This window comes from Chroicocephalus ridibundus, chromosome 6, assembly GCF_963924245.1.
Source record: "Chroicocephalus ridibundus chromosome 6, bChrRid1.1, whole genome shotgun sequence".
Classification (NCBI taxonomy): domain Eukaryota; kingdom Metazoa; phylum Chordata; class Aves; order Charadriiformes; family Laridae; genus Chroicocephalus; species Chroicocephalus ridibundus.
In genome coordinates this window covers 11897830-11920832 of record NC_086289.1, presented here as the reverse complement: position 1 = coordinate 11920832, position 23003 = coordinate 11897830, and the positions used below count along the sequence as shown (strand labels likewise).

General features: G+C 44.6%; 1 protein-coding gene across 5 annotated transcripts in view; it reads left to right on the top strand.

The window, feature by feature from the left end:
* The window catches only part of MXI1 (MAX interactor 1, dimerization protein), a 62928-nt gene that overhangs the window by 29900 nt on the left and 10025 nt on the right, over positions 1 to 23003 (top strand). For all 5 annotated transcript variants that reach the window (XR_010071479.1, XR_010071478.1, XR_010071477.1 and 2 more), the window contains exon 4: positions 22759 to 22873. Coding sequence is in view for 2 of the 5 variants with exons in the window: in XM_063337642.1 (XP_063193712.1) it covers positions 22759 to 22873 (115 nt within the window). In the remaining 3 variants the exon portion in view is untranslated. The remainder of the gene's footprint in view (positions 1 to 22758; positions 22874 to 23003) is intronic.

Here is a 23003-nt window from a genome sequence, read left to right as displayed (position 1 = left end):
TGGACAGTGAGTTTCATACTGGAAGCATTTATTTTCAAACACCAGCAGTGTTTTCTGAGTGAAGGGGATAGCTTCCTGGTTAGATTTTCACCGTGTTTTATTTGCTGTGTCATTAAGTTTGTCAGTGTCTACAGACTTAACTGTTGCAAAGATAAAAGCCCTGATGCTAATGGCTTTGTGGCTGGCAGGTGCTCATTTTCCCTATTATTTGAGATTATTCCTTTTGAATCTCACTGTTATCTCCATTATTGACACACACTATAATTTTCAAAATTGTCCACTATTAGGTCTCTGACTCTGTTTTTTTCCCCCTCTCATCTGTGAACAGCAGCCTTCTTATGTTCACTTAAATTTTGTTTTAACCCATTCAACAATTACACAGTTTCTTTCAAGCAGTAGCAAGAGAACAGTAGAAAAACAAAATGCTCTCCTCCTCCTTTTTGAATGTGTGATTTACCTTGGTAAGAATCTTGTACCCCCTTTGATGTTGAAAAGTAACTGAAAATATATTTAAAAATTAAAGCAATGTTTTAAACTCCATTCCTCTTCTTAGTCTTCAAATATTTCATGAACAATCCTATGGTTCTGCTAAGGAGCCGTTTGATCTGGTACCAAATATTACAGTTAATATTTAAGTGACTTCTCTTTCTGCTTTGATTTGGGTTTTGGTTTTTCTTTTTTTTTTTTTTTTATCTGAAGAGATTGCAGTGACATTTATATAAGGGGCTTTGTTTGATTTATAAAAGATTAAAGTTAATTTATAGTTATTATCTGTCATTAATCCTCATGTTGGAAAATTGTTTGTGTTTTTTTTATTTAATGGGTATGCGTTTCAGTTTATCTCTGCCCAGGATGAGTCATAGCTTGCATTTAAACAAGAAACCGTATTCTGCTTCTCATCTGCTGCAAGGCGTAACTAAAACAATACTTTTTCGTCCTTTAACACGCCTACCAAAAAACTGATTCGTAAGCAACACCCCATCATTTTCTAAAAGAAAACACAATAAGTGACTGAAAGATGAACTTTGCTGGTGTAATATTTTCTCAAAAAAGGATAATAAATACAATTCAGGCTTAATTTAAATGGTGTGTGTTATATAGGTAGCAGAATCAACTGTTGTCTGTGAACATTTTACACACACACCAGTTTTGGAAGGATGTGGTCAGTGTGGTGTTAAGAGAAGGGACACAGCACTGAGACGACTTCCCTGCTGCTCTGTGAAGTGGCAGTTCTGGTAGACCAACATGGTGGTGGCGTGTGTCAGAAAAATTACATCCCCTGGTAGAACAAGAAAGATGTTTGTAAAGCTGTTGATCAGATTTTAAAAAAAAAAAAAAAATATGTTTTTCTGTATATTCTAGATTCGTCTAATTGATTTTTGGTGATGATTGTATTGTAATACAGCAAAAGGAAGGAAAACAAACCTAAGTAATTGGGTAAAGAATGAGTTATTAGGTCAGATTTTTCTTATGGTAACAATAATTTAGTTCAAACAAAAGATAGATCTGAGGAGGGAAAGAGACCTTGGGAGAATCACTGAAACTAGAATTTTATGAAGTTCTCACAGAATTTGTGGCTCTGCAAAAATGCTTCATTTAAAATGAAAAAGGACAAAGTCTAAAGGAGACAAAACTGCTTCTAAACCAAGTTGCTAAAGAGTTGTGTTTAGTGTAAAAGCACAAAATGAAGTGATGTAAGATCCTTTCTCTCTGATTATCTTTAGAGATGATCAGAAACAAAGTGAAGACAAACACATAGCAATGATTGAGTACTGTGTTTTTTAGCCTTTCTCACTCTTACCGGGATGCCGCATCTATCTTCTGTGATTCCCCACCCATTCTCTCTTTAAAGTGAGAGACTTTATTGCAGAGTGTTTCTCCAAAAATGGTTTCTCACGCAGAGCTGCCTGTTATGCTAGATTAAGTACTTGAAGTAGTAGATGAGATGAAGGAAAAACCCTACTGAATGTTTAGGAGAAAACCATGACCTGGGTCAGCTTGCACTGAAACGTGGGGCCTTCTGAGGCTCTGCAGCAATTGCACAGTTCAGTTCCGTTTCTCTAGAACAGGGGCTGGAGTGTGTCTACCAGCAAAATGCAAGGGAAGGAGGAGGGGAAAGCATTTAACATGGGGCGTTTAAATAGTGCAGACATGCTGTCTAGGCTGGGCAAGATAGAGGCAAGGGAAATGAAAGTATCCTTGCTACTTCGGATAGACATGATGATTGTGCTTTTGTAGTGCTATATATACTTGCCAAGGCAATCGGATCAGTGTTTGTCTTGAACCAACTAATCAATGTGGTGTTGAGTTCAGTGCTATTTATCAAGAGAGCTGGAACAAGAAACTAATCCAGTAAATTTCATTTGTTCTCTGGAGCGGCCTTTGTTTTCATGTTAACTTCATGTAGCAAAAGTTGACAGCACATATTGTTTTCCTCATTAATAAAACTTGGAACCTGTGATGTTCCCCACAGCAGTCAAACCATGTCCAATGCAGCTGAGCATGCGTCTTTCTTTGATGCATCCAAAGGTCAGAGCATGCACTGATCCAACTTGCTCCTTGTGCGGACTGTAGCTAAACCCTCCTGTCTCTGTGGCCAGTATGGAACAAGAGCTGGAGGTAGCCAGCTGTCTTCAACTCTGTCACTTGGATGACAGATACCTCCATTTTCAGCTGGAACTAACAATTTTCAGCAGAGCTGAAGCATGTTCCTCTAGTTTAGGAGATCTGGATAACTTATTATACTGCGGTGCCTGTTTTTGCTCAACCTGGAGAGAGTGAGGTCTGTATTTTTGGAGTAAGGCTATTGGAGAGATGTTCTTTCTGGATACATTTAGGCTCTGCCATTGTTGTCTAGTGTCGGTCTGCCTTTTGCTATATTGCAGTTATTTCTTTGCGCTGCTCCGGGAACTCACCAGTCAGATGCTGTAAAACTGGGATTGGTCTCTTTGGTTGGCGACTACGCTTGTTCATGCGAAGGGCCTCCTTGTGTAGAAGCAGCATTTTGATTCACTCACAATCAAAAGTCACAAAGGCTTTGTTTCACATTGGCTGGGCAGTAGAACATTTTGAACTCTGAGCAAAGCTGCTGAAAAGGGACAGTTAGTCTCCACGCCAAAATTCGAAGGAAACAAAATGATCCTCACTTTGTTGGAAGTCCTTTAGTACTGCTCATATTGGAATTTCTGGTTTCAATATGATTTTTTTTTTATTCAGAGTGATGCAGTGAAGAATGAATGCATGCCTGCCTTTCTTTCTGCTCCCAGATCTCTACACCTCCCTTATGAATCCAATAGCAGTTGGAAAAAGAAGAGGAAAAAGAACAATACTACCATTTTGGATAAACCGTCCCAAAGCAAAGTGTTTTTGTTTCAGCAGTGTTGCACAATAAAATCACTGTTATAAGCCAGTTTTCAGAAACAGATGTTTATCAAAGTCCTTCTAAGTAAGATGTGTTTTAGGGACACTTTGTGATGTGTTTTCCTCTCATAGTGTGGAAAGAACTGTCAGCGTGGTCTGCTTGGCCTTACCGTGATGGTCTGATGCTGAGAATCCTTTCATCATCTCACCTCCCAGAAGGGAGACTTTAGAGGAAAGTCCCATTTAGAAAGAAACGTGCTCTGCACTCAGGTCTCCCCACTTACTGGTTGAGTTCTTGCATTCAGCATCCTGTGCTTAAGGTTTCCAGAGTACTGAATAGAAGAGGTATCAAATAGTATATTACTGGTTATTTACTGCTTTCAGGGAGCCAGGAGGGGGTCTGGTAGCTGCTGTGGATGTGTAATGAAAGCAGTCCTATGTATTTAGATGGTATCTGATTTGGAATGCATCATCGCCAGCTTTGGTTCTTGAATCTCTTCCCAAACTTGCATCCTCAAATTTCTACTTGGGTGGGTTGCCGCAGTTTTCTTTCAGGCTGAACCTTTTCCAGTTCTGCGTGTTTATGGCTGTCCTGAGAAAAATAACGACTGGGCAAATCCCCTTTGTAATCAGTGAGCTTGGACCAGGGAAGAATCTGGCCCCAGGTAGGAAGTCAAGCGTTCAGCTTCCCTGGCTCAGTTTTCAGTTGTGTCAGGGCTCTGAACTTGCCATATCTCTCCCAAATGCATCTCTGGAGTCTTTGCAGGCGCTTTTTTTTTGTCTCTCTCTCTCTCTTTTTTTTTTTTTTTTTTTTTTTCCTGGGGTGCTGTTTGAAGTACTGAGAGCCAGAAATTCTGATGCAACAACTTTTCTTGTTCAAGTGATTAACATTGCTCATGGGCCTGAAAGCACTACTGGCTAAAGGCCACTCAGGGAGTTTCTGCCTTAGAGAAGATGAGGTAATAGGAATGTCATTTTTGAGGCAGATTACCTGTTAACTACAAGTTTCAGGAATTCGTACTCTTGGGGCAGAAGCTGGAGTTGTGTCTGCTGATCTATATCTGTATCTGGCACGTGTGTTGAGGGTACTATAGCAACATAGGCCATGCAGACTTGTGATAATCAAAGGAAACTCAGCGTGGGATAGGAAGTGTAGGCAAGAAACTTTCTCATTCTTCTTTCTGTATGTGGCCCATTTTTACCAAAGTATCACAACTTGGAGAACCTGTAACCTTATCATATGCCAATGGGGGGTGGGAAGAATCAGGCACCCCTACTTAACAGGTGAGGAGCAGAAACTTGTGGATACAGTGCCTGGAGTAATGAGCGTGTGGGAACAAGCTTGCATCGACCCACTCCTTTGCTTCATCGATCCGCATCTCCAGTCAGTTGCTTGCTTTTCCTCTCCTTCACAAAAGTTCACCCGTCCCACCTCTACTTCCTTCAAAACTTCATCCTCATTCCTTGTGTCCCCCTCAGAGTCTTCCCTGTCAGTGTTGCCCAGGGCCAGGAGGTGCTGCATGACATTGTCTCGCTGCCCTCACACCTTCTCCCATCTGAAGAGTGAAGAGGGGCACAAAGTGAAGGTACCTTTGCTGCTGTGGGTGGCTGGCAGGGCTTGGCGCACTATTGTCTTAGAACCCCTTAGTTTTGGGTGCTGTGGTGGGTAGTGCAAGTGTGTAACAGGCATTCATAGTCTTGTCTGGGAAATGAAAGCAAAGGGCTTCATCTCGCAGTCGCTGCACTTGTTGCCTGGCTGCAAATGGCGCTGGTCACCCCGAGCAGTTTGCATAGCTGTGGGCAAACAGACCAGGCAGGTTTCCTCCCAAACAGTGCATGTGACAACCATAAAACAATTAGATGGGCAGCGTGCAACCAAGGGTCAGGAATTCTCCTCCCATGAAACCATCGGGTAATGTGGACAAGGATAAGTCAGGGCCATGGCAGAACATAGCTGTAGATGGTGTCATCTACCTGCCTCCCTTTCTGTGTGTCTTGAGAGCTTGAATTTGTGTAGAAATAGAGAGAATCTCTGCCTAACACTCTTTGTGTTTGCCTTTGCAAAATTAGAGTATACCCTTATTCAAAGGTGGTACTTGAGTCTGTCAGAATGCAGGCTGAACCTCATAGAAAGGTTTTGGATTTGTCTGAGTCTGGAGGAGCACTGAGGAATCCCTGGATCCCAGGGCAATGGGATGAGTCAGGTCTTCTGCCCGATGTTCCATTAAAAAAATTAAGGGCTGTCTTTTGAAGGTATCCTTTATGCATAATACTGCTGCCTGAGCATCACTTCCCATTAGCTGTGTAATAAGATTTTCTGTCCTTCTTGCCTGTTAATTATTTACCTTTGAGAGTGCATTCATAAAGCAACATAACTTATTTAGGGAAAAATGAAAAGCTGCTGCAAAGGATGGATGCTTTTTGCTCCTTTTTTTTTCTTTCTTTTTTTTTTGGCCAAGGAGTTTAGGTAGAGTACCTTAGGACTCATGGTGAAGAAGAGGTTGTCCTGAATGGGAGATTCCACAAATGAGCTTGTTCAGCTCCTAGAAGGTGAGGCAGGAAAGGAGATGTAGCGGTTGTACAGGCAGTCAGTTACAAGATCGCTATACAAGGGCTTCTGCTCAGGAGGGGCTGAAGGAGGCATAAGAGAAATTGACACAAAAAAAGCCTACGCACTGAAACCTCCAGTGGAAACAGGACATGAGCTTGAAATGCAGCGTTGCTTTCATAGAAATAGACTCTGTGAATCGCATTAGTGGGTTCACGCATGGTCCAGGCTGATAACGGTTTGTATGATAAGGGTGTGGTTTTTATCATGGTAGGTAGTAAACAGCTGCACAAAACTTAGTCATGCTTATAAAGTCAAGTGCAGGCTGCTATCTCTGAGGTGACTGGTTGCTGAGCTAGGGTGGAATACCTAAAAGCATCGGAATCATTTAGAAGCACAGCTCTTAATGACTCTCAAATGAACACTTGCACCTTCACTTGGGCAGTTGTTGCTCCCCCTCTTGTTTCTGCAGCACTGTAGTTGTGCCTGGTCATTTGGAGAGCAGTGCCAAGGGTTCCTGTACCAAACGGCTTACTGTCCAGGACAGTGAATAATGCAACAACGAAAGGAGGGAATTTGATAAACGCTGCTCTTCATATGAATAAGTGAATGTATTTGTAGAGAAAGGGCAAGGAGCCTTCTACAAGGGTGAAGTCTGGCAAAGCCACACACCCATCAGAGGAGATATGTGGAAAGGAAGTTGATGCCAGACTCGATTTTGCTGCTTATTTGTGTATGGGTATATCTCCCTGTGGGCAGCCCAGGAGAAAAAAGGAACAGAACAGAAGGGTTCAGAGGTGATATCAACCCTGAGCAGCTCACTGTGGCTGTCCCTAACCTTTAAGAAAAGCCTGGTCAGACAAGAGTGTTCTCAGGACCTGAGAACAGGCAACTGCCAGCATTTCCATCTCCTACTGTACTGTGTTCCTCTGCTCTTTCCACTCAGAGATGGATTGTGCAGGAGGGATTGCTCGGTCTCTCCCAGGAAGTTCTGGATGATGTGTCGTGCACGTTTTCCTCCCAGGAGGGACTTTCCAATGCTACGTAAAAACACAACCTGTTGAATGCTTGGGGTAATTCCACATGGCCAAAGTCCAGCCCTTAGGTGAGAAGTGTTCTGCTCCTTCTGAAAACTCAGTGAAATTCTTCAAATTAGTTATTCTGAAAGGAGGAGCAGCGTAGCAGGTTTATTGTGTAAATCAGAGGTTAAAAAGAAGTTGCTTTGTATCTCCCATGTCTTTCATTCCTGCCTTTTTGGCCTCGATCCACGGGGTGGGTTGAGTTGTGAGTTGCCCAGTCAGATTTTGCCCAGCTGCATGGGAATCTTCCATGCAGCTCGGAAAATACCAGTCGTTAGCTACACTTTGGAAATGTCAAGAGGCCGAATGTGGGGTGTGTACTCACATTTGCACAGATGCACACAGTTACGTGCAAGCACACACAAAGAGCTTGCAGTTAAAAACCTACGTGCCTGTCTCTTTTTAACAGGGGAAGACAGCCCCAGCTGTGTATACAGCTTGGTGTTTCCCTTTGATCTGTGTTTGTTTCCAGTGTTTCTCATAGACTGGATCCTGGCGCTCCTCAGAGCTGGCTGCTCTTTTCCGTGTTTGCAGCTGCGTAACTGCATACAGAGAAGCTTGCTGGGATGACTGAGGTGTAACTGGTTTCAGCGGCTTGGGGTTTAGGTTCCTCTTCCCTGCAGTCCCTCCTGTTGTTAGGTTTGTTCCCGTCCTTTCCTCGCCAACCTGCTGGGCAGGGGATTGTCACATTCTGGTAATGGAAACTATGCCTTGCAGGTGCCGCTGGATCCTCCCTTTTACTTTGCCTACCTGCTCCCACATGTGGCATTACTGCTCTTTTCCAGCTGCCTCTCTGGAGCAAATCTTTTGCTCTGTCACCAGGGTCATAACTCAGAGAGTCAAAATTCCCCTTCGTTTTCCAGAGACTCAGCACACTGTTCCTGCGGCTGGCTCGGCCCCTGTGCCTAAAGGAGGGCAAAAAACTGCACTCTTTAGACTTAAGTGGTGTTCTGTGAAGCTGTCAAAGATGGGGCTGAGAGGGGGCCCATTTGGTCTGTCCCTTCACCCCAAGGCAGGATAAACTCTATCTAAACCTTTCCTGACAGGTGCTGATCCACCATGGCCTTAAAAACCTTTGACAGCAGGATTGCCCAGGGAGGCAGTGCAGCCTATTGCCCTCATTGACTCTTGTTACCACTAGAAAGTTTTTCCTAACGTCTAACTAATAAGAAAATTATTTCAGCATTGTTCTAGGGAAGCAAAAAAGCCATCCAAAGTTGAATGTTTCTTGTTTGTGTAGAGAGTCCCAAACACTGAATAATAGTAATCAGCTGTCATAGCAAGAATCAATCTGTTAGACCGTAGAAGTATGCCGAGGAATTCTGGTTGAGATAAGGGAATAGGGGGGAAAAAAATATTCAATACTAATCTTCCCTTTTCCCAATACATGCGTTTGCCATTTCATCTACCCAGAAAAGCAACTTTGATGCCAAAAGAAGTGGGAAACCGGATGGGAACACTTTGTCTCCGGTGGATATTCTACGTAATATGACCCTCTTAGGAAATGCGCAGAGCCTGTTCTCTGTGGTGTGACCTCTTTTAAACTTTTCTTGGCTTGGAAAAGCAGCTTGCAGGCTTGGTGTTCACTGGAGAAAGCACATATGGAGATGTGTTTCAGTGAAGGGATTTCAAAGGAGGAGGAGAGGGGAAGTCTTCTCTGTGGTGTCATATACTTCAGGAAAGCATGCAGTGGCCCTCTGGAGTCATGAGTGTCTCTTGGAGTTTCTTTCAGTTGTGTTTTTTTTCCTTAGTGATCTCAGAGAAAAATCCACGTGGTTGGGAAGGAGCAGAGTGGGAAAGGGGTTGTACCCTGGGTTGGACACATTGTAAATGGCTGGCAGAGGTTGGAGTGGAAGGCTGTTGTACAGAAGTAGGGGACTCCCATATGCCCTCCAAGCTGCTTCTCAGGTCGGTGCAGACACTGCTGCCTTGCACTTCCTCTCAGCCATCCAGAGAAAGCAAATTGCACGAGTTTCTTAAAGGCTTGCTTTTTTGCCTTTTTTTTTTTTTTTTTTTTTCCTTTTTAAAAGAGCATCTGTTAAAACTCTTCTGTTATTTAAAGTGAAAGAGATGATTAATCTTGTCAGTTCTTGTAATCTCCACTGCAATTCTGGTCATATTCTGTGACTCTCAAATCCCAGCACCTGCAGTTAAGTGTTTTCTACCAGTGTATAAATTGGTGTAACCTATGTATTTAAGAAACAGAAAGGAGAGGAAGAATCCTAGGTAGGTGCTTATGTTTGTTTTTTTAAATCATGTGATGTCTGAGCTACTCTGTTTTGGGGTTTTTTGTGGGGTCATAATCTTTTGGATGTGTTAGATTAACAGTAGGACATCAGAAACTAAATGTTTTAGAGAAATAAAAAGTTTTATGACTGCTTGATTGCAAAGTCAACGATACTGCCTTCATCTTGTCCTGATTCTGACTAAAGTCTTTTGAACTTTGCTGAAATTCCATCTTAGGAATTTCTTAGGAATTTCTTGGGACAGAGGTGAGAGGAGACATCAGATAGTTTTTGCTGCATATATGGGGGGGAGCAGTGGGGGGTTATTGATCCATTTTGAGAAATGTGTCCGTCTTGTACTCTGGCCATTGGTAACTAGCAGAGAAAGCTGAATGAATTAGCTTCCCAAAGTGTCCTGCTCTCTAGGCACTTCACATGCCGGTTTCATTGCTGAGCTGCATGAGCACCTGGAAACCAAGAGTGGATTTAGCTGTGCAGTACTCTGTGAAGGAATTAGGATTAGCTCCATTTTGTGGATGAGCAGTGCGCGCTTCAGTTCCTCAAGGGATTTACCTGAGGTCATGCCAGCTGTCTGCAGACGGGTCTCCTGACTCTCACTTAAAGGTCTTTGCCTGCTGCATAACCCTTTCCTGCTTGTGGAGAGAGTTGAAATGTCAGCTCCTTTGGTTGCCGCTTTGCCCTTCCTGAAGGTGCATGTGAACTCTGCAAGCTCCTGGCTAGCACAGTACTAGGGCAGTCAAGAAATCTGTGCTTCTGGTCTGCCATTTGGCTCTCCTGATGAGGAAGCCCACCGCTGCCTCTCCCCAGGTGAATGGTTTGCAGTGAAATATCTCTTTTGTTGTTTTTCTTAGTTTTTAATTATTATTATTTTTAACACCAGTGGTTTTTGAAACCAACAAGGAGCAATCCCAGGATGGGATGCTGTGTAGAAAATATCTGACCATGAAGCAGTAATTTATCTTGCCTAAATTCATGAGGCCCTCTGAGGGACACAAGCACTACAGAATAATGGGGAGGGAGGGGTGTGATGGTGATTATAATGCAGTGCCACTGCAGGCATTTCTGTAACCTCATGTGGTTTTTCAGTATTGTTCTGATAGTTGAGCAAATGGAAACCAGTTTCCACCAAACTAGAAGACTAGGTGTTCCAGCTCCTCTCTCTTTTTCTTTTTTCTTTTTTTTTTTTTTTAAATTATTTTTCTTTCCAAAACAAGCCATGAACCTTTCAGTGTTTGGTTTGTTCCCAGGTGGGATCCTAACCCTTTTCCTGCTGAGAGAATACAGAGCGAGTGAGTGTAAGGTAGCTAATCCTCCCACAAATGTTAGTTTACTCAACTACAGCTGTTCTTGGTTTGGAGGAATTAGAATTGTATCCCTTCGTGGCATTGCTGACCCTGGCAGGGGTCATAATGACCTTCCCCAGCTGATAGAGTTCACTAGGTAGAATGTCCTGTGCTTAATATAATGACTTTTTGAGCCTTTTTGGAAGCACTGGGAGTTTTGTAGTTGAGCTGAAAAAAGTCAAGCAATTTTCATGTCTTACGGATATGTTTTGTTGTGCTTCCTGCCCAAGGAAAAGGTTTCCAAGTAGCCAGCTTTGTGCTTTTTCCCTGTTTTGAGGTTTGCGCATTCTTCCATCTCTTGGCCTTCACACATGCCCAGAGGAGAGAAAGAAAATGCAAGGAAGGTGTCAAGGGTAGTTATAGGAAAAGGGCAAGACAAGGGGGTTTGTTTTTTTTTTTCCCCCCTGAAGTTTACATTGTTCTAATTTTCTAGGTGATAAACTGTACTCCCCTTTGGAAGAACTATATTGACAATGGGTTTCTATTAGCACATCACACCAGTTAAGCAGAAGCAAGGTGTGTTTTCACACTCTCTGGTACCTCCTTTCAAAAACTGTTCTTTCCTGGTACCTCTGTATGTACAAGATCAGGATGTGACGCATCTGCTGTCATGGTCCTGGGGGATGTGCTTCTCTGTTCAGGTTCCCCTGCTGAGTAACATACATACTTAACTTCCATTAAAACTGTTTGTCACTTAGCTTAGTTAAGTCCTAGACTTTTGAAATACACTATTACTGTTCTTTGTGTGCAAAAATCCATATACAATAGGAAAAATAGTGCTAGGATCTCTTAAGTTCTCCCTCCTAGTGCTTTTTTCCAAACATACATCCGATAGTGACCTTGGCTGGTAATTCTTTTTTCCTGGGATGTCTGAGGTTAAATTTTAAATAATTTTACAAGGTGAAATTACATGCACTGCTTCCTCTGTTCCAGATGCATGCCCTCTATACCTGAAAGATACAGTAGATACTTGATGACTCCTTAAATATTTCTGACAGTGTGAAGAGGGATTAGATGAAGAGCACATGCTTTCCTTCTGGCATAAAAGATTTTGTGTAAACAAGTACTCCAAATGGTCACATTCTTAGAATATCTTTTCATTAGGAATTATGGTTTTCTTCCATGAGGTGAGGAAACTGGAATATAGCTTCAGAAAAGAAATGTGTGAGGTGGAAAAACTCTGTCCTATCTTAATGAACAGTAAAAATATCTTTTAGTATCAATATCTTATCTGTGTAATTTAAAAAAATTATGTTAATGACAAAAATATCTTCTAGTACCAGATCAGAATATATTCTTGGTATCGGCACATTCCCCACTCATTATTTTGAAAACAGGAAATACGTTTTCCAAAATAACATGTTGGTAGCATCCTTTCACTGATGGACCAATATCTGTCTTACAAAGCAACTGCTTGCTTCTTTCAGCTGGTTAGTGGGGTTACTAGTTTAAAACCTGACTGTATTTAGTAGGCACCAAAGTCCAAGGTCTCTTTCAGTAGTATTACAAAGAAACAGAGGCTCTGATTTGAGGTGCTGCCTATGCCTTTACTGCTATGACACCCTGTGGACCCTGAGTAGCTTTTCCAGTATAGCCAGGAGAGCAGTCCAGGGGCTCTCTACAGCTGCCTGGTGGGAAGCTGCCTAATATCTCAGGTTCTTGCTGTCTTAGTACAGACAGGTGACCTTCAAGGGTCTCTGCAGATCCCTCCCAATTTATCTGTTTTCTGGTGTGCACCATCTTTGATTTCTCCTTGAAAGGCTGCAAGGACTTGGTGGTAGTAGATGCGATCTGGAGAGCTCTTCCTGTTGCCTGGCAGCTTTAGAGGCAGTCAAGGATTATGGAGTGAGAACGTTTCTGCACTCGGACACCAAGAAGCAGGAACCTTGCAGGAGCCTGAAATACCTCCGCATTTCTTTTCAAAGGCATGGTGCTTAGCCAGGAAACCTCTGAACAGAATAATCAAGAATAGCTGGCGAATTTGGAAAATCTTGGCTATCTTTGCTAGTGACCTAATTCTAGCAGTAAAGCTGAAAATCCGTAGGTCGCAGCAAAGCAGGTTACTGCCTCCTCTTCAGTGAGGCGGGTTTCTGATGAATGGCACAGCTGCTTTGCAGGCGCGTTGGTGGCATGGAGGAGGACACTGCGCTGGTTGGAGCAGCGTTGCCAGACTTTGCGGCTGTAAGCACACTGCGTATCCCTAGAAAGATAATTACAGTGGTATTAGTGAGAATGAGGGCACAGGACACCGTTGGCTATTTAAAGAGCAGGTCTATTTTTAACCACCTTTTAACAAAGATGGAGTTTTTATTAGTCTGGGCTAGTCGGGGCTTTATAATTAACCGGCCTGGGTTGCACGTTGGTGTTTACAGCTTGCTTTGCATGTTCCCTGATAGCCAAATGCAGGATGGTAACCATATCTTGCTGTCAGGGTAGCAAAACTGCAATACCTGCGTGGTCAGCAGTGAGCATGATTGAAAAGTTGGTGCTGAATATCTTGGGCAAAAGGTACCTAGATGTGACCACACCGGCAGGAACTAGGCTGTGGTTTTAGGTCACAAGGAGAATGTCTTGTAGAGCATTTATGGCCTGTGATCGCTATAGGGTTTAGCGTACTGTTGTAAGTGCAGCTTAGCCTAAAAGGGGTTTAGCTGGTAACATCGTATATTGTGCTGCAGTAAAGTTCAGTTAATTGTAGTCACCAGGGATTAAAATACTTTATGGCTAATGGCTAAGATCAATAATAGTAGATCCTCAATATATAATTTTAGGGAGGATTAACTTTGATAAATAATAATAGACTCCACTCCAGAGCATCTGTTGCTATTTGACATCTCTTAACAACTGTCCAGATTGTTTTCAAAGAAAGGCAGAAAGCCACAGAGGAGCTGAGAGGAGCAAAGAAAAACTGATGAATGGGCACTGAGAACTTGGTGCTAGATCTGGATGAAAATGAAGGGGTGAGAGAAAATGCCAGGCATTGACTGACTCCATTCCTCTGCTGGGCAGATGGCCACCTATGCTGCTCTCATCACCTTTTCATTGTGAAGCACAGGCTGTTATATTTGATCTTTTTCTGCTGAGTTGAAGTAGTGTGTCTCATTGGTGCCTCTGAAGATCAAAGGAGTTAGGAAAGGATAAGCAGTCATGTTACTGAACAGCTGTGAATTCATTCTGGAGGTGGCACCTTCCAAAATGGTATCATTTTTATTACTGTGAGCATCCGTATTCAATTTTTTTTGCCATTCCTTTAAGCATCCCTGTTTTGGAAGTTGTGGCATTACAGATGGTCTCTTTTTTTTATTATTATTATTTTATTCATTTAAATGAAGCTTCTATATTCTAGCCCTCTAGTTCAAAGCGAAAAACTTCAAGACATGCAACAAATAGGACCCAAAGGCCCAGAAGTTATTGTGTGAATAAAAATAGCCCCAGATATATCACTTCAGCTTCAGAATCATAATGTTGCTTTAGTCTTATTGTTTGGGATCTGCTTGATTTAGGATTTCGAAGTGCAGTCCCAAGATGATGTTTAGACGTCCGTGCATTTGGCAACTGTATTCTTGTTCCAAAGAGTTTCCAATCCAGTAGATTGTTGGAGAAGAGGACAGAAACAAAAACCTGGGCAGGCTGAAGGGTGATGGCTAGCGATAGCAGAGTGGAGCAAACAGTCCAGCCTTTGCAGTGCTGGCCAGATGACACAGGGAAAAGGTAGATGACAGAGACTCGGTGTGAGATGAGAGCAGTCCTGCTCCCTGAAGTACCCTCTGAGATGAGAGTAGGACCCTGAGACTTTCAAAAGTGTAATTTTCACAGCTGTGTCTGCAGTGCTGTGGCCTTGAATCCTGGAAGTGGAAGCTCTCTCATGTGTCCGCAAAACTTGAGGTGTTTTAGGCCGATCCCTATACCCACTGAATAACATGATTTACGCTTAATGTCTGCACAGTGTGGACAGACTGATCAGCCTTTGGGAGGTATAGCTGAAAGTGTCTATCATCCCTTCATATTGCATCCCAGGAGGCACATGTCCTGCAGGAAAGCCAGATTTTTAATTTTTTTATAAAGATCTCCCATATTTCACCAAGGGGTTGCAGACTGACTGATTTCCCCTCCCTCTGTCCCTCTCTTCCCACTTCTTGATTTTGGAAAGCCTTGAAGGAATTGATTTGCCTTCAAAAGAGTAGAACCCTCTCAATAGTATTCAGTTTTATACCTAGAAGGACCTCAGGAAGGGGTGAGACCTGTCAAGGTCGTTGTGTGACGTGGAGAGAGGTGAGGAGAGCACGTCTCCCTCCAGACTGCAGTAGGAGGCTAGAAAGACCCATGCAGGAACGGAACAGTGGTGGCAACAGACCGCTTGGCACAAGGTTTGTTGGTCTTACAGCCTCTGTTTGCCAAGAGCCTGAAATTCTTCTAAAGTTGAAATCAGTGATGAGTCTTCCTATCTAGAAGAGTTGAGAAGTAGTAATTTCTGTGTGCACTTGGCCATATGCTAGCTCTGAGGCGCAACGCCATGCGGGGCTTAGGGGGATAGTCAGGGCAGGGTTTGTAGAACAGCCTCTTTAGAGGCTTACAATGTGTATTTTAAGTTAAAATCCTTGCTTTATGCTTACCTTAAGTTTTGTAGGTTCTGTTCCAGATGCGGGGAAGGGTTTACATGCTACAAAACCGGCTAGGTTTTTTTCCAAGTATTTCAGTTCTTTGGTAAGAAGCTTCCTTTCCCTGATGCACCTTATCTTGGTTTTGTGACTGAGGTGGCCTTTGGACAAAATGCTGCTGTTGCAGAGTGCGTCGATACATTGCTGTTTGTATTTTGTTTCTGCTTATGGGCTTGAATCAGGATGCTGCTTTCTTGAGCAGTGTACCACCAGTTATCTTCCTGTTATGCAGCTTGTCACCAGTCAGAGGTGCATTGATTTGTATGACTTTGAAAAGCTGCATTGCCTTGGTTTTTTGTTTTTATTACTATTATTGTTCTTACAATTGTTTAATCATGGGTTTCTTCATTTGTGGTTTGTTTTTCATCTGCCCTTGATTTGAGAATGCAGTTGGGTACATGTTCATCTTTTAACTTTTGCAGACAGATCTGGTATAGTTAAGATCAGGCTGAAAATGTTGCCCATAGAACTTTTTTGTTCCTTTTAATTCCTATTTATAATATGTTGTCAAGTCTTTTTATTCTCTGTCCTAAATTTTCATTTCTTTGTTTCTCTTAAATGATAGAAAAGCTTAAAAAAACTTGAAGATCTAGAGGCTTTTTTTCCAATTACTTTTTCGTGGTACACTTTATTAGCATTCGCAGTACAAATACTCCTACATGCCAGGGAGCCATTGTTAGAAATTGACTGGAAACAAAAGAGGCAAATGAGCAAGTATCTCCTTCAACTGGGAGCAAATGCAGGAAAATAAATAATGATGAGAAGAGACCTGATTTAAAATTGGAAAGCCAAGGCTTGCTTTGAATGATTTCACAGCTCAGGTGGAGATTGTTAACTTTTTAACTGTGTATTTCTGAGCCAGATTTCCTTCTAAAACACATGTCTCATTTCTGGTCTCCTGTGGAATTGGGGTGAGCGGGTGTGAGCGTGTTTATGGCAGGCTGGCTGGGTGCCACCGCAGCGTTCCTGCGCGTGGCTGGAGGGTTCGGAGCAATTGCATAATGCTCTGCAGCAGAGGAAGCACGGGCTTGGCCCCCTGTGCCCGCCTGAACCGCCGTTCCCCATCCAGGTGCTTGACAAAACCTCCTCTTCCTCTGCTGAAGTCAAGCATTCAGTAAAGCAGGGAGTATATATTGTTGCAGAGAGGGATGGACTGGGGGTTAGAGACCAGAGTAAGGAAAAAACACCGTCATATGATGGCTGTTAGAGATAAGCACGCCTCTGACCTGTGAATTGCTTTTAGAAGGAAACCATATTTTTCCCTATTTTCCCTGCCCTGTGGTTTTTGCATGTGTTTCTCATTACTTTTATCTCAAAATCATTCTCATCCAATGAATTATTGATGTGGGGTCACTTGGCGTTTCTCTAGGAATTGGTTTCTTTAACCAGTGATCCCTCCTGAATTTTTTAAGCAATCTATTAGCTCTGAAATCCAAACAAAGTTTCTAATTTCAGGGTTAAATTAGACTTGACTTTGAAAAGGTGTAGAGGGAAGAGAAGGGCAGAGGGGAAGGATGATAATGTCCTTTTCCATGTTAGGATCTTCCTTCTTCTGGTTCTTTCAGTGGTTCTTGTTTGGTTCTGTTTTTTTAACATCTCTTGGAGACAAAGTGTCTGATTTAGCCTCAATGGGACTTGAGCATATTCCTAATGTTAAGCACATGCTTAACAATCCACTGTTGAATTCAAGCCCTATAGACCTGCAGGCATAGTAGAAAAATATCTGGGAAATGCTTTTCTTTTCCCTCAGATGCTCCCTTCTTTCAACATACAAGAATCAGAATTCAGCATTTTGAAATGCTGCTGGAGGCGCGTTGGTCATTTCCTGCTGGGAGGGAGGCTTGATCTTTTAAAGATGGGAAGACTATATATATTTGTGTGTGTGTGTGTTTTGCAGATGTTCAGGCCTTGATTCAGCAAAGTCTATCAGCAGTGTCCAACTAGAAGATAGTGCTGAATCCAGTAAACCTACCACTTCAGAGCGGAGCATGCACGTGTGTTTGACTGGCTCCTCAGCAGAGAAAGTTTCTTGTCTCAGTTTCCATCACTACTGCCCATGGTGGAAGCTGCAAAAAAAAAAAATCCACAAACCCAAAACTTGTCCTAGCAAAGCAGCTGTAGTCTCTCCAGGGATGTTTACATGCAGGGATGGCTCCCTGGCAGTTGTGCCTGCAGCAATTGCTCCAACAATGGCCTCCCAGCCCTGGACTGGCCCATGCAGGGGTCTCCTCGGGCCTTGAAGGTACGTAGGTAGCCCCTTTGTGACCCACAGACACAGGGCTTGGAGCTGCCACAACAGGTCCCTCAGCTCTCTGGGGACCTCACAGGCAGGGAAAAGGCTGGTGGCTTTGTGGCCAGCTTGCTGCAGTACAGAGTGGTGGGGTAGGCTGATTCCTACCCAAACCCCTCAAAAACGTCCTCAGAGGAGTGAGGGAAGGGAAATGAGAAATTTTTTTTTTGCACCTGCACCTTTTACTGCACTGCAGTTTTGATCCAGGCGAAAGGGATCCTGGTTCCTGCAGTGGGATTTGGGTGCGTGTTGTAGAGTGAGACAGCTGAAGCTGTGAGCAAAAAGCACGCATAAATAAAGGCTTCCTCCTCATGCTTTATATAATCAGAACAGATGATGTCATTGGGAGCCAGAGAGGAGATGAGAGGAGAGGAGGAGGCTGTGAAATTACAGCCCTCTGCAGCCAGGCAGAGCCGTGCGCAAGGAGGGACTGCAGGGAGCAAGGGCCAGGCTCCTCTCCGACAGAGGCTGGGGACAGAGGGCCTGGGGGCTTGGGCTTGGAGGGGAGCTGGGGGGATTGAAGTAGATAATCCAAATGCAGTCAGAAACTGTCACACAGGCACAAAGTGAAAGGGGGGAGAACAGCACGTGCCCAGTGGGGCTGCCATTTCAGGGACCAGCACCCTATTCTTCCACATGCAGCCACCTATAGCTTGTTGCGGATCAGCTGGAGGAGGGCTGCGGGGCTGCTGGGCTTGTTCATCCCTCTTCTGCTTCGGTCTCCTGTTTAGGGGCCGACATACCTTTTCCCACAGCAGCTCCTGGCAGAGAAGAGAGGGCATCCTTGCTCTGCTTGCCCTCCAAATCCCAGAGAAACTTACTTCTAGACTCCTCCTGGCACTGCAGAGGGACACTGTGCCAGCCAGAATTGCCAGGTGGAAAAAGGTAAAAGGTTGTCCTCAGCTCTTTGGGACAGAGGCATGTGTTAGGTTTTGGTTTTCTGAAGCCTCTCGGCTACTTTGTGCCTTTTCTGTCCATCCTGATGCCCCACATGGGAATCTGAAATAGGAATCTTCCCCCACATCAGGCTGAGCAGGAGGGTGACACCGCGCTGATCTCTTGGCAAAGAGGAGAGCCCCCTCCTTTCATATCCTCCATGGATTCCTTCTTCAGCACCTCCAGCGCCTACCATGTGCTCAGGATGCTGCTGTGAGAGCCTGATTTTTTTCCAAGGCCACTTAAGCAGGAGAAAGGGCTCCAGCTTCTCCCGACTTCCCTGCAGCTAATGTGCAAAGGCTTTGGCCTCAGCAGAAACTGGAGTTCTCTTTCTGTCATCCTCTGTCTTCCCTGGGATCAAGGCAGCAAGAGGCAGCAGCCCCTTCGCACCAAGCCCGAGTTGTTTCTCTGTTATATAACAATATGGGCATTTAGACTTGTTTTTCCAGATATTGGCAGATGCGTCAAATATTGGCATAATCCAGTGGTTTACATGGAAAGCCGTCTGGCTCTGTCTGGAGCCTGCACAATGCTGGTATTTTCTTTGAATACAAGAGCCTACAGCGTTGTCAAAGCCACGTTGCAACAGAGTCCAGGTAAACAAAGGGAAAAGACATTCATGTCATGGCCTGACCTGTGGGATTACAGCTGTCCAGGTACAGCTCCAGGACTTGATAAGAAAGATTAATAGGTTTGTGATTGCTTTCTCTGTGAAATGGTCTTTTAGCTAAGTTTGCTGTGATGCTTTTGAGCTCTGGAGTTTTATTTCTGGGTTTTACTGAAGCCACCCATCAGTGCATCAGACCTGCCTGTCTGCTCTGGGCCTTACAAGCCCATCACGGTCCACTTGGGCTGTTGGAAGTTGAGAGAGGTCAGGGACTATGACTGGGTTAGACTTTAAAAATAAAAAGGCAAGGTATTGAACACTGCAGAGGGGAGAGAACTGGGGAAGCTGTTTGATTTGATCTCTCTGAAGGAAAGCAACAAGCTCATGTGCCAAGACGGTTTGTGGGCTTGGTGGCTCTTTGCTTTCCCAGCTACACTGGCCCAGGGACCTCCCAAGCGGCTCCACCAGCGTCGTCCCCAGCAGCAGGAGGTGACTGCTGGGACTGTCCCTGATCTAGCTGCTGCTAGCCTGCGAACTGAGACTGGCCCACTGCTGTGTGCTGATGGAAAGCCCTGTGCATTTCCCTCGGTTAGGCTGTGGTTGGAGATACAAGTGCACTTACGTTTGCAGTGGCGTCAAAACTCAGTGTGGCTCAGCTCTGGGTGCAAAATAAGGGGAAAATCCAGCAGCAGTCCAGAAATGATTGCTTTGGTCAAACATCTTCCAAACCTGCCTTGGCTCAGCCACACCACCTGCCCCTGTAGTGTGCTCCTTGCCCGAGCTGTGCTACGTGCCATCATCAGCTTATCAGCTCGCACTCACACCCTCTGTCACAGGCAGGTGTCCCCTCCTGATGCTTGGTGTGCCAGCAGAGGCCATCACCCCTGCTGCAGGTCACAGCCTTTGGTGACCGGCCAGCAGAGCCTCTGGCAGCAGTGGCTTCTCTGAAAACCACCTGCCTGAGCCTGGGCCAGTCTTCTGGGCTTTGAGAGCCAATGTGGGGATACAGAACTGGGGGAATGTCCCCTTTGGGGCCACGCATGCTGGGGAGGTAATTCTGCCAGCTTCTCCAGTGTCCTTATGAGGACAAACCCTCTGACTGCTTTGTCCTTTCCCTGCCCTTGTCAGGGCCTGCAGAGCGCAGTAACCTTCTTTGATCCACTGTGGTCCTGGGCCACAACAGGGAGTGTTTCAGTGTCCTCTGGCTGGATCTTTGCACATAGCTTTCAGGTGCTTAACACGGTTGATCTCATTGAGTCTGCACGTAACCTTGCTTTTGACGTGGCAGATCAGTGCCATCCTTTTCACCGCTGTCTCAGCAACCCAGCCAGTGCTCCCTCCTGCCCGAAGCTGATGGCTGGTTCCACGAATTGCCTTTCCTGGTGCAGCGCCTTCCCCGGTTCCTGGTAAAACCTCCAGTGCTGAGACTCAGCCCAAAGCTCAGGCTGTAGATACGTTGTCCATTTCTCTCTGCATTCAGGAGTGGACTGTGATATGTTTGACACTGGTTAGGTGTTGACTCCCGAAACTTTTTGTTTTCTGTTGCACAAATAGTTCGGTTTTTACCATGGGCTGGGAGCTACTCTTGCCCAGCAGGGAGGGGTACCTGTGGTCCCTACCTGTAGGAGGTGCTCTGTAGGAAGTCCCCTGTTAGGTGGAACTGGCCCTGCTCCTCAGCCCCCAGGCCTGTGCACACATCTTTAGTTCTACTCACACTGCATTTTTAACTTGGGCTGATCCCATAAATTGGCTGGTGCTTGGACTCATGCTGTGAAGAGGCACGTGCTGCTCTGCTGCAGCTTGATGGCTGTGCTCTGACGGCTCTGACTCGATGACTTGCCGTTGTGGCCATTCAGGAAATCTGTGGCGTAACCAAAAGTGGGTTCAACACCCAGAATGTCTTAACCCACAAGATCCTCCTCTTCCTCAGCCTTTCTCTAGCTGCAAGAAGTCAGTGTCCAGTCTCCCATGGGATGACATGAACTATAGTGCCAGTGTGAACCAGCAGTGCGTTTTCATTGCTGATCCTACAGGTCATCGTGAGACATTGGGCAAACACCTGTAGTGGGTGCATGCAACTCCTGTTGATGTTGGAAAATGGGCTTCCAGGTAGTAAAAGTCCCCCCATGTCAGCCATATGAGTTTAATGTCAGTGGGGTTTGCCCTGGAGCAAGCTGAGAATTAAAATATGAGATTGATGTGATTACTGTTTTTTCAGTTTGATTTTTGGATTATGATCTCCCTTTCCCCACCCCTCCGATTGTAATATTTAATGAAAAACACGTGTTCTTCGAGGCCCTTACTGGTCATATGCAGCCCTGTGGCTGTTCTTGAGACAGAATGATGGACCCTTTGTAAAGTGATTTATAATAGAAACAGTGAGGAGCTCACAGCTACAGCACCGCTCGTGAACAGTCCCCTGTGCTGACAGTTCATCAGCAAAACCCCTGACCCTTCCACCCTTAATCATCCTTGCTTGTCACTGACATAATTGCCTGATTACAGACTCCTCTCCCTCACCCCTTTCAAACTGGATGCAATAGTGAATTTGAAAAACAAATGGAAATGAACTGTCCGTGCTCTTTTTTCTTTTTTTCTTCCCCTGCATTGAGATGGATCAGGCTAAGATTCAGTTTCTTTGTGCGTGAGCAGGGGCAGGGATAGGCTTTCAGGACTGTTTTGCACCGGTGTTTCTTGCATGTGAATGGTGGAGCTGATGTCATTGTGTTATTGATTGGGATGACAAGTTTGGACATAAATCATTAATGTCTGGGAAAGAGAGAGGGAGGGGAAAAAGACAACCCGCACTTGATAGTTTTCCATAAATCTTCTGTTCATTCCTGCATACGTGATACAGAAGAGACAGCAGGAACAGTTTTCCTGTGCAGCCCGAGGATGATGTGCTCTGCCACTGCTGCCTGAACCATTTTCCCCAGAACATGTTTCCATATTCTGCAGAAAATGGCTTATATCATCATCAACAGTGTTGTGCTTGAGCCTGTCTTTGTAGACGTGAGCCAAGGTCAGAAGACTGCCCGGGGGGAAGGTCTTTGGTACTCTCGTTCCCACAGACCTTGCACCCCCAGCAGCATTTCAGACCTGGGCCCAGGAAGGAGTAGGAATGCAGTGCTTGGGAACTACCCCATCCCTCTAGCTCCTTTAACTGCCAGCGGGGATTGTTTGGGTGTTTCAGGCTGGCCATTTTTCTCATTAATCTTCTTAATTTTGTGCAAAAAGACGGTGCTTAGATCGGTTCATAGCAAGTGTCCCCAAGCCAGCCACGCACAAGTGTGCAGGGGGTAGCGGTCATTTGAAACTGCTTTCACAAAAGGTCTTCTCAGCAAAACAGACAGCAAATAGGTGAGAAAGGAAACCCATGAGATACTTGTGCCATTTGCCTGTGTGCCTTGCCCCTGCACAAAGTTCATCCAGATGAGTCAGATTATTACTTCAGACAGCAAGAAGATAAACAGTGTCTGTCAGAGGTTAGCAATAATGCAAGTATTGGTGAGCAGCTGATGTTTGCAGTGTAAATAGTTTCGTGGCAGTCTGTCCTGGTACCCGTGGGGAATCTTGTGATGTGTGGAAAGAGGGAAACGTGAAAACTGCCTCGTAGGAGGGAAGCAGAGAAGGAAGTGATATTCCCTTTCTGAAAGCATAGCTCTGATCCTCCTCTTTTTTCCCCTTGCAGCCGAGCTCACCTCCGCCTGTGTCTAGAACGCTTAAAAGTTCTGATACCGCTAGGACCAGACTGCACCAGGCACACAACGCTTGGGCTGCTCAACAAAGCCAAAGCACATATCAAGGTAAGAGCTGCTTTTCCTAGCTGCTTTCAGCCTGGGCTGTTGAGAAGTGCAATTCCATCGCTCACTCTTGCTGCCTAGAGGTAACTCTGTTGAAGGAGACGTACACCTTTTTAAAAAAAAAAAAAAAAAA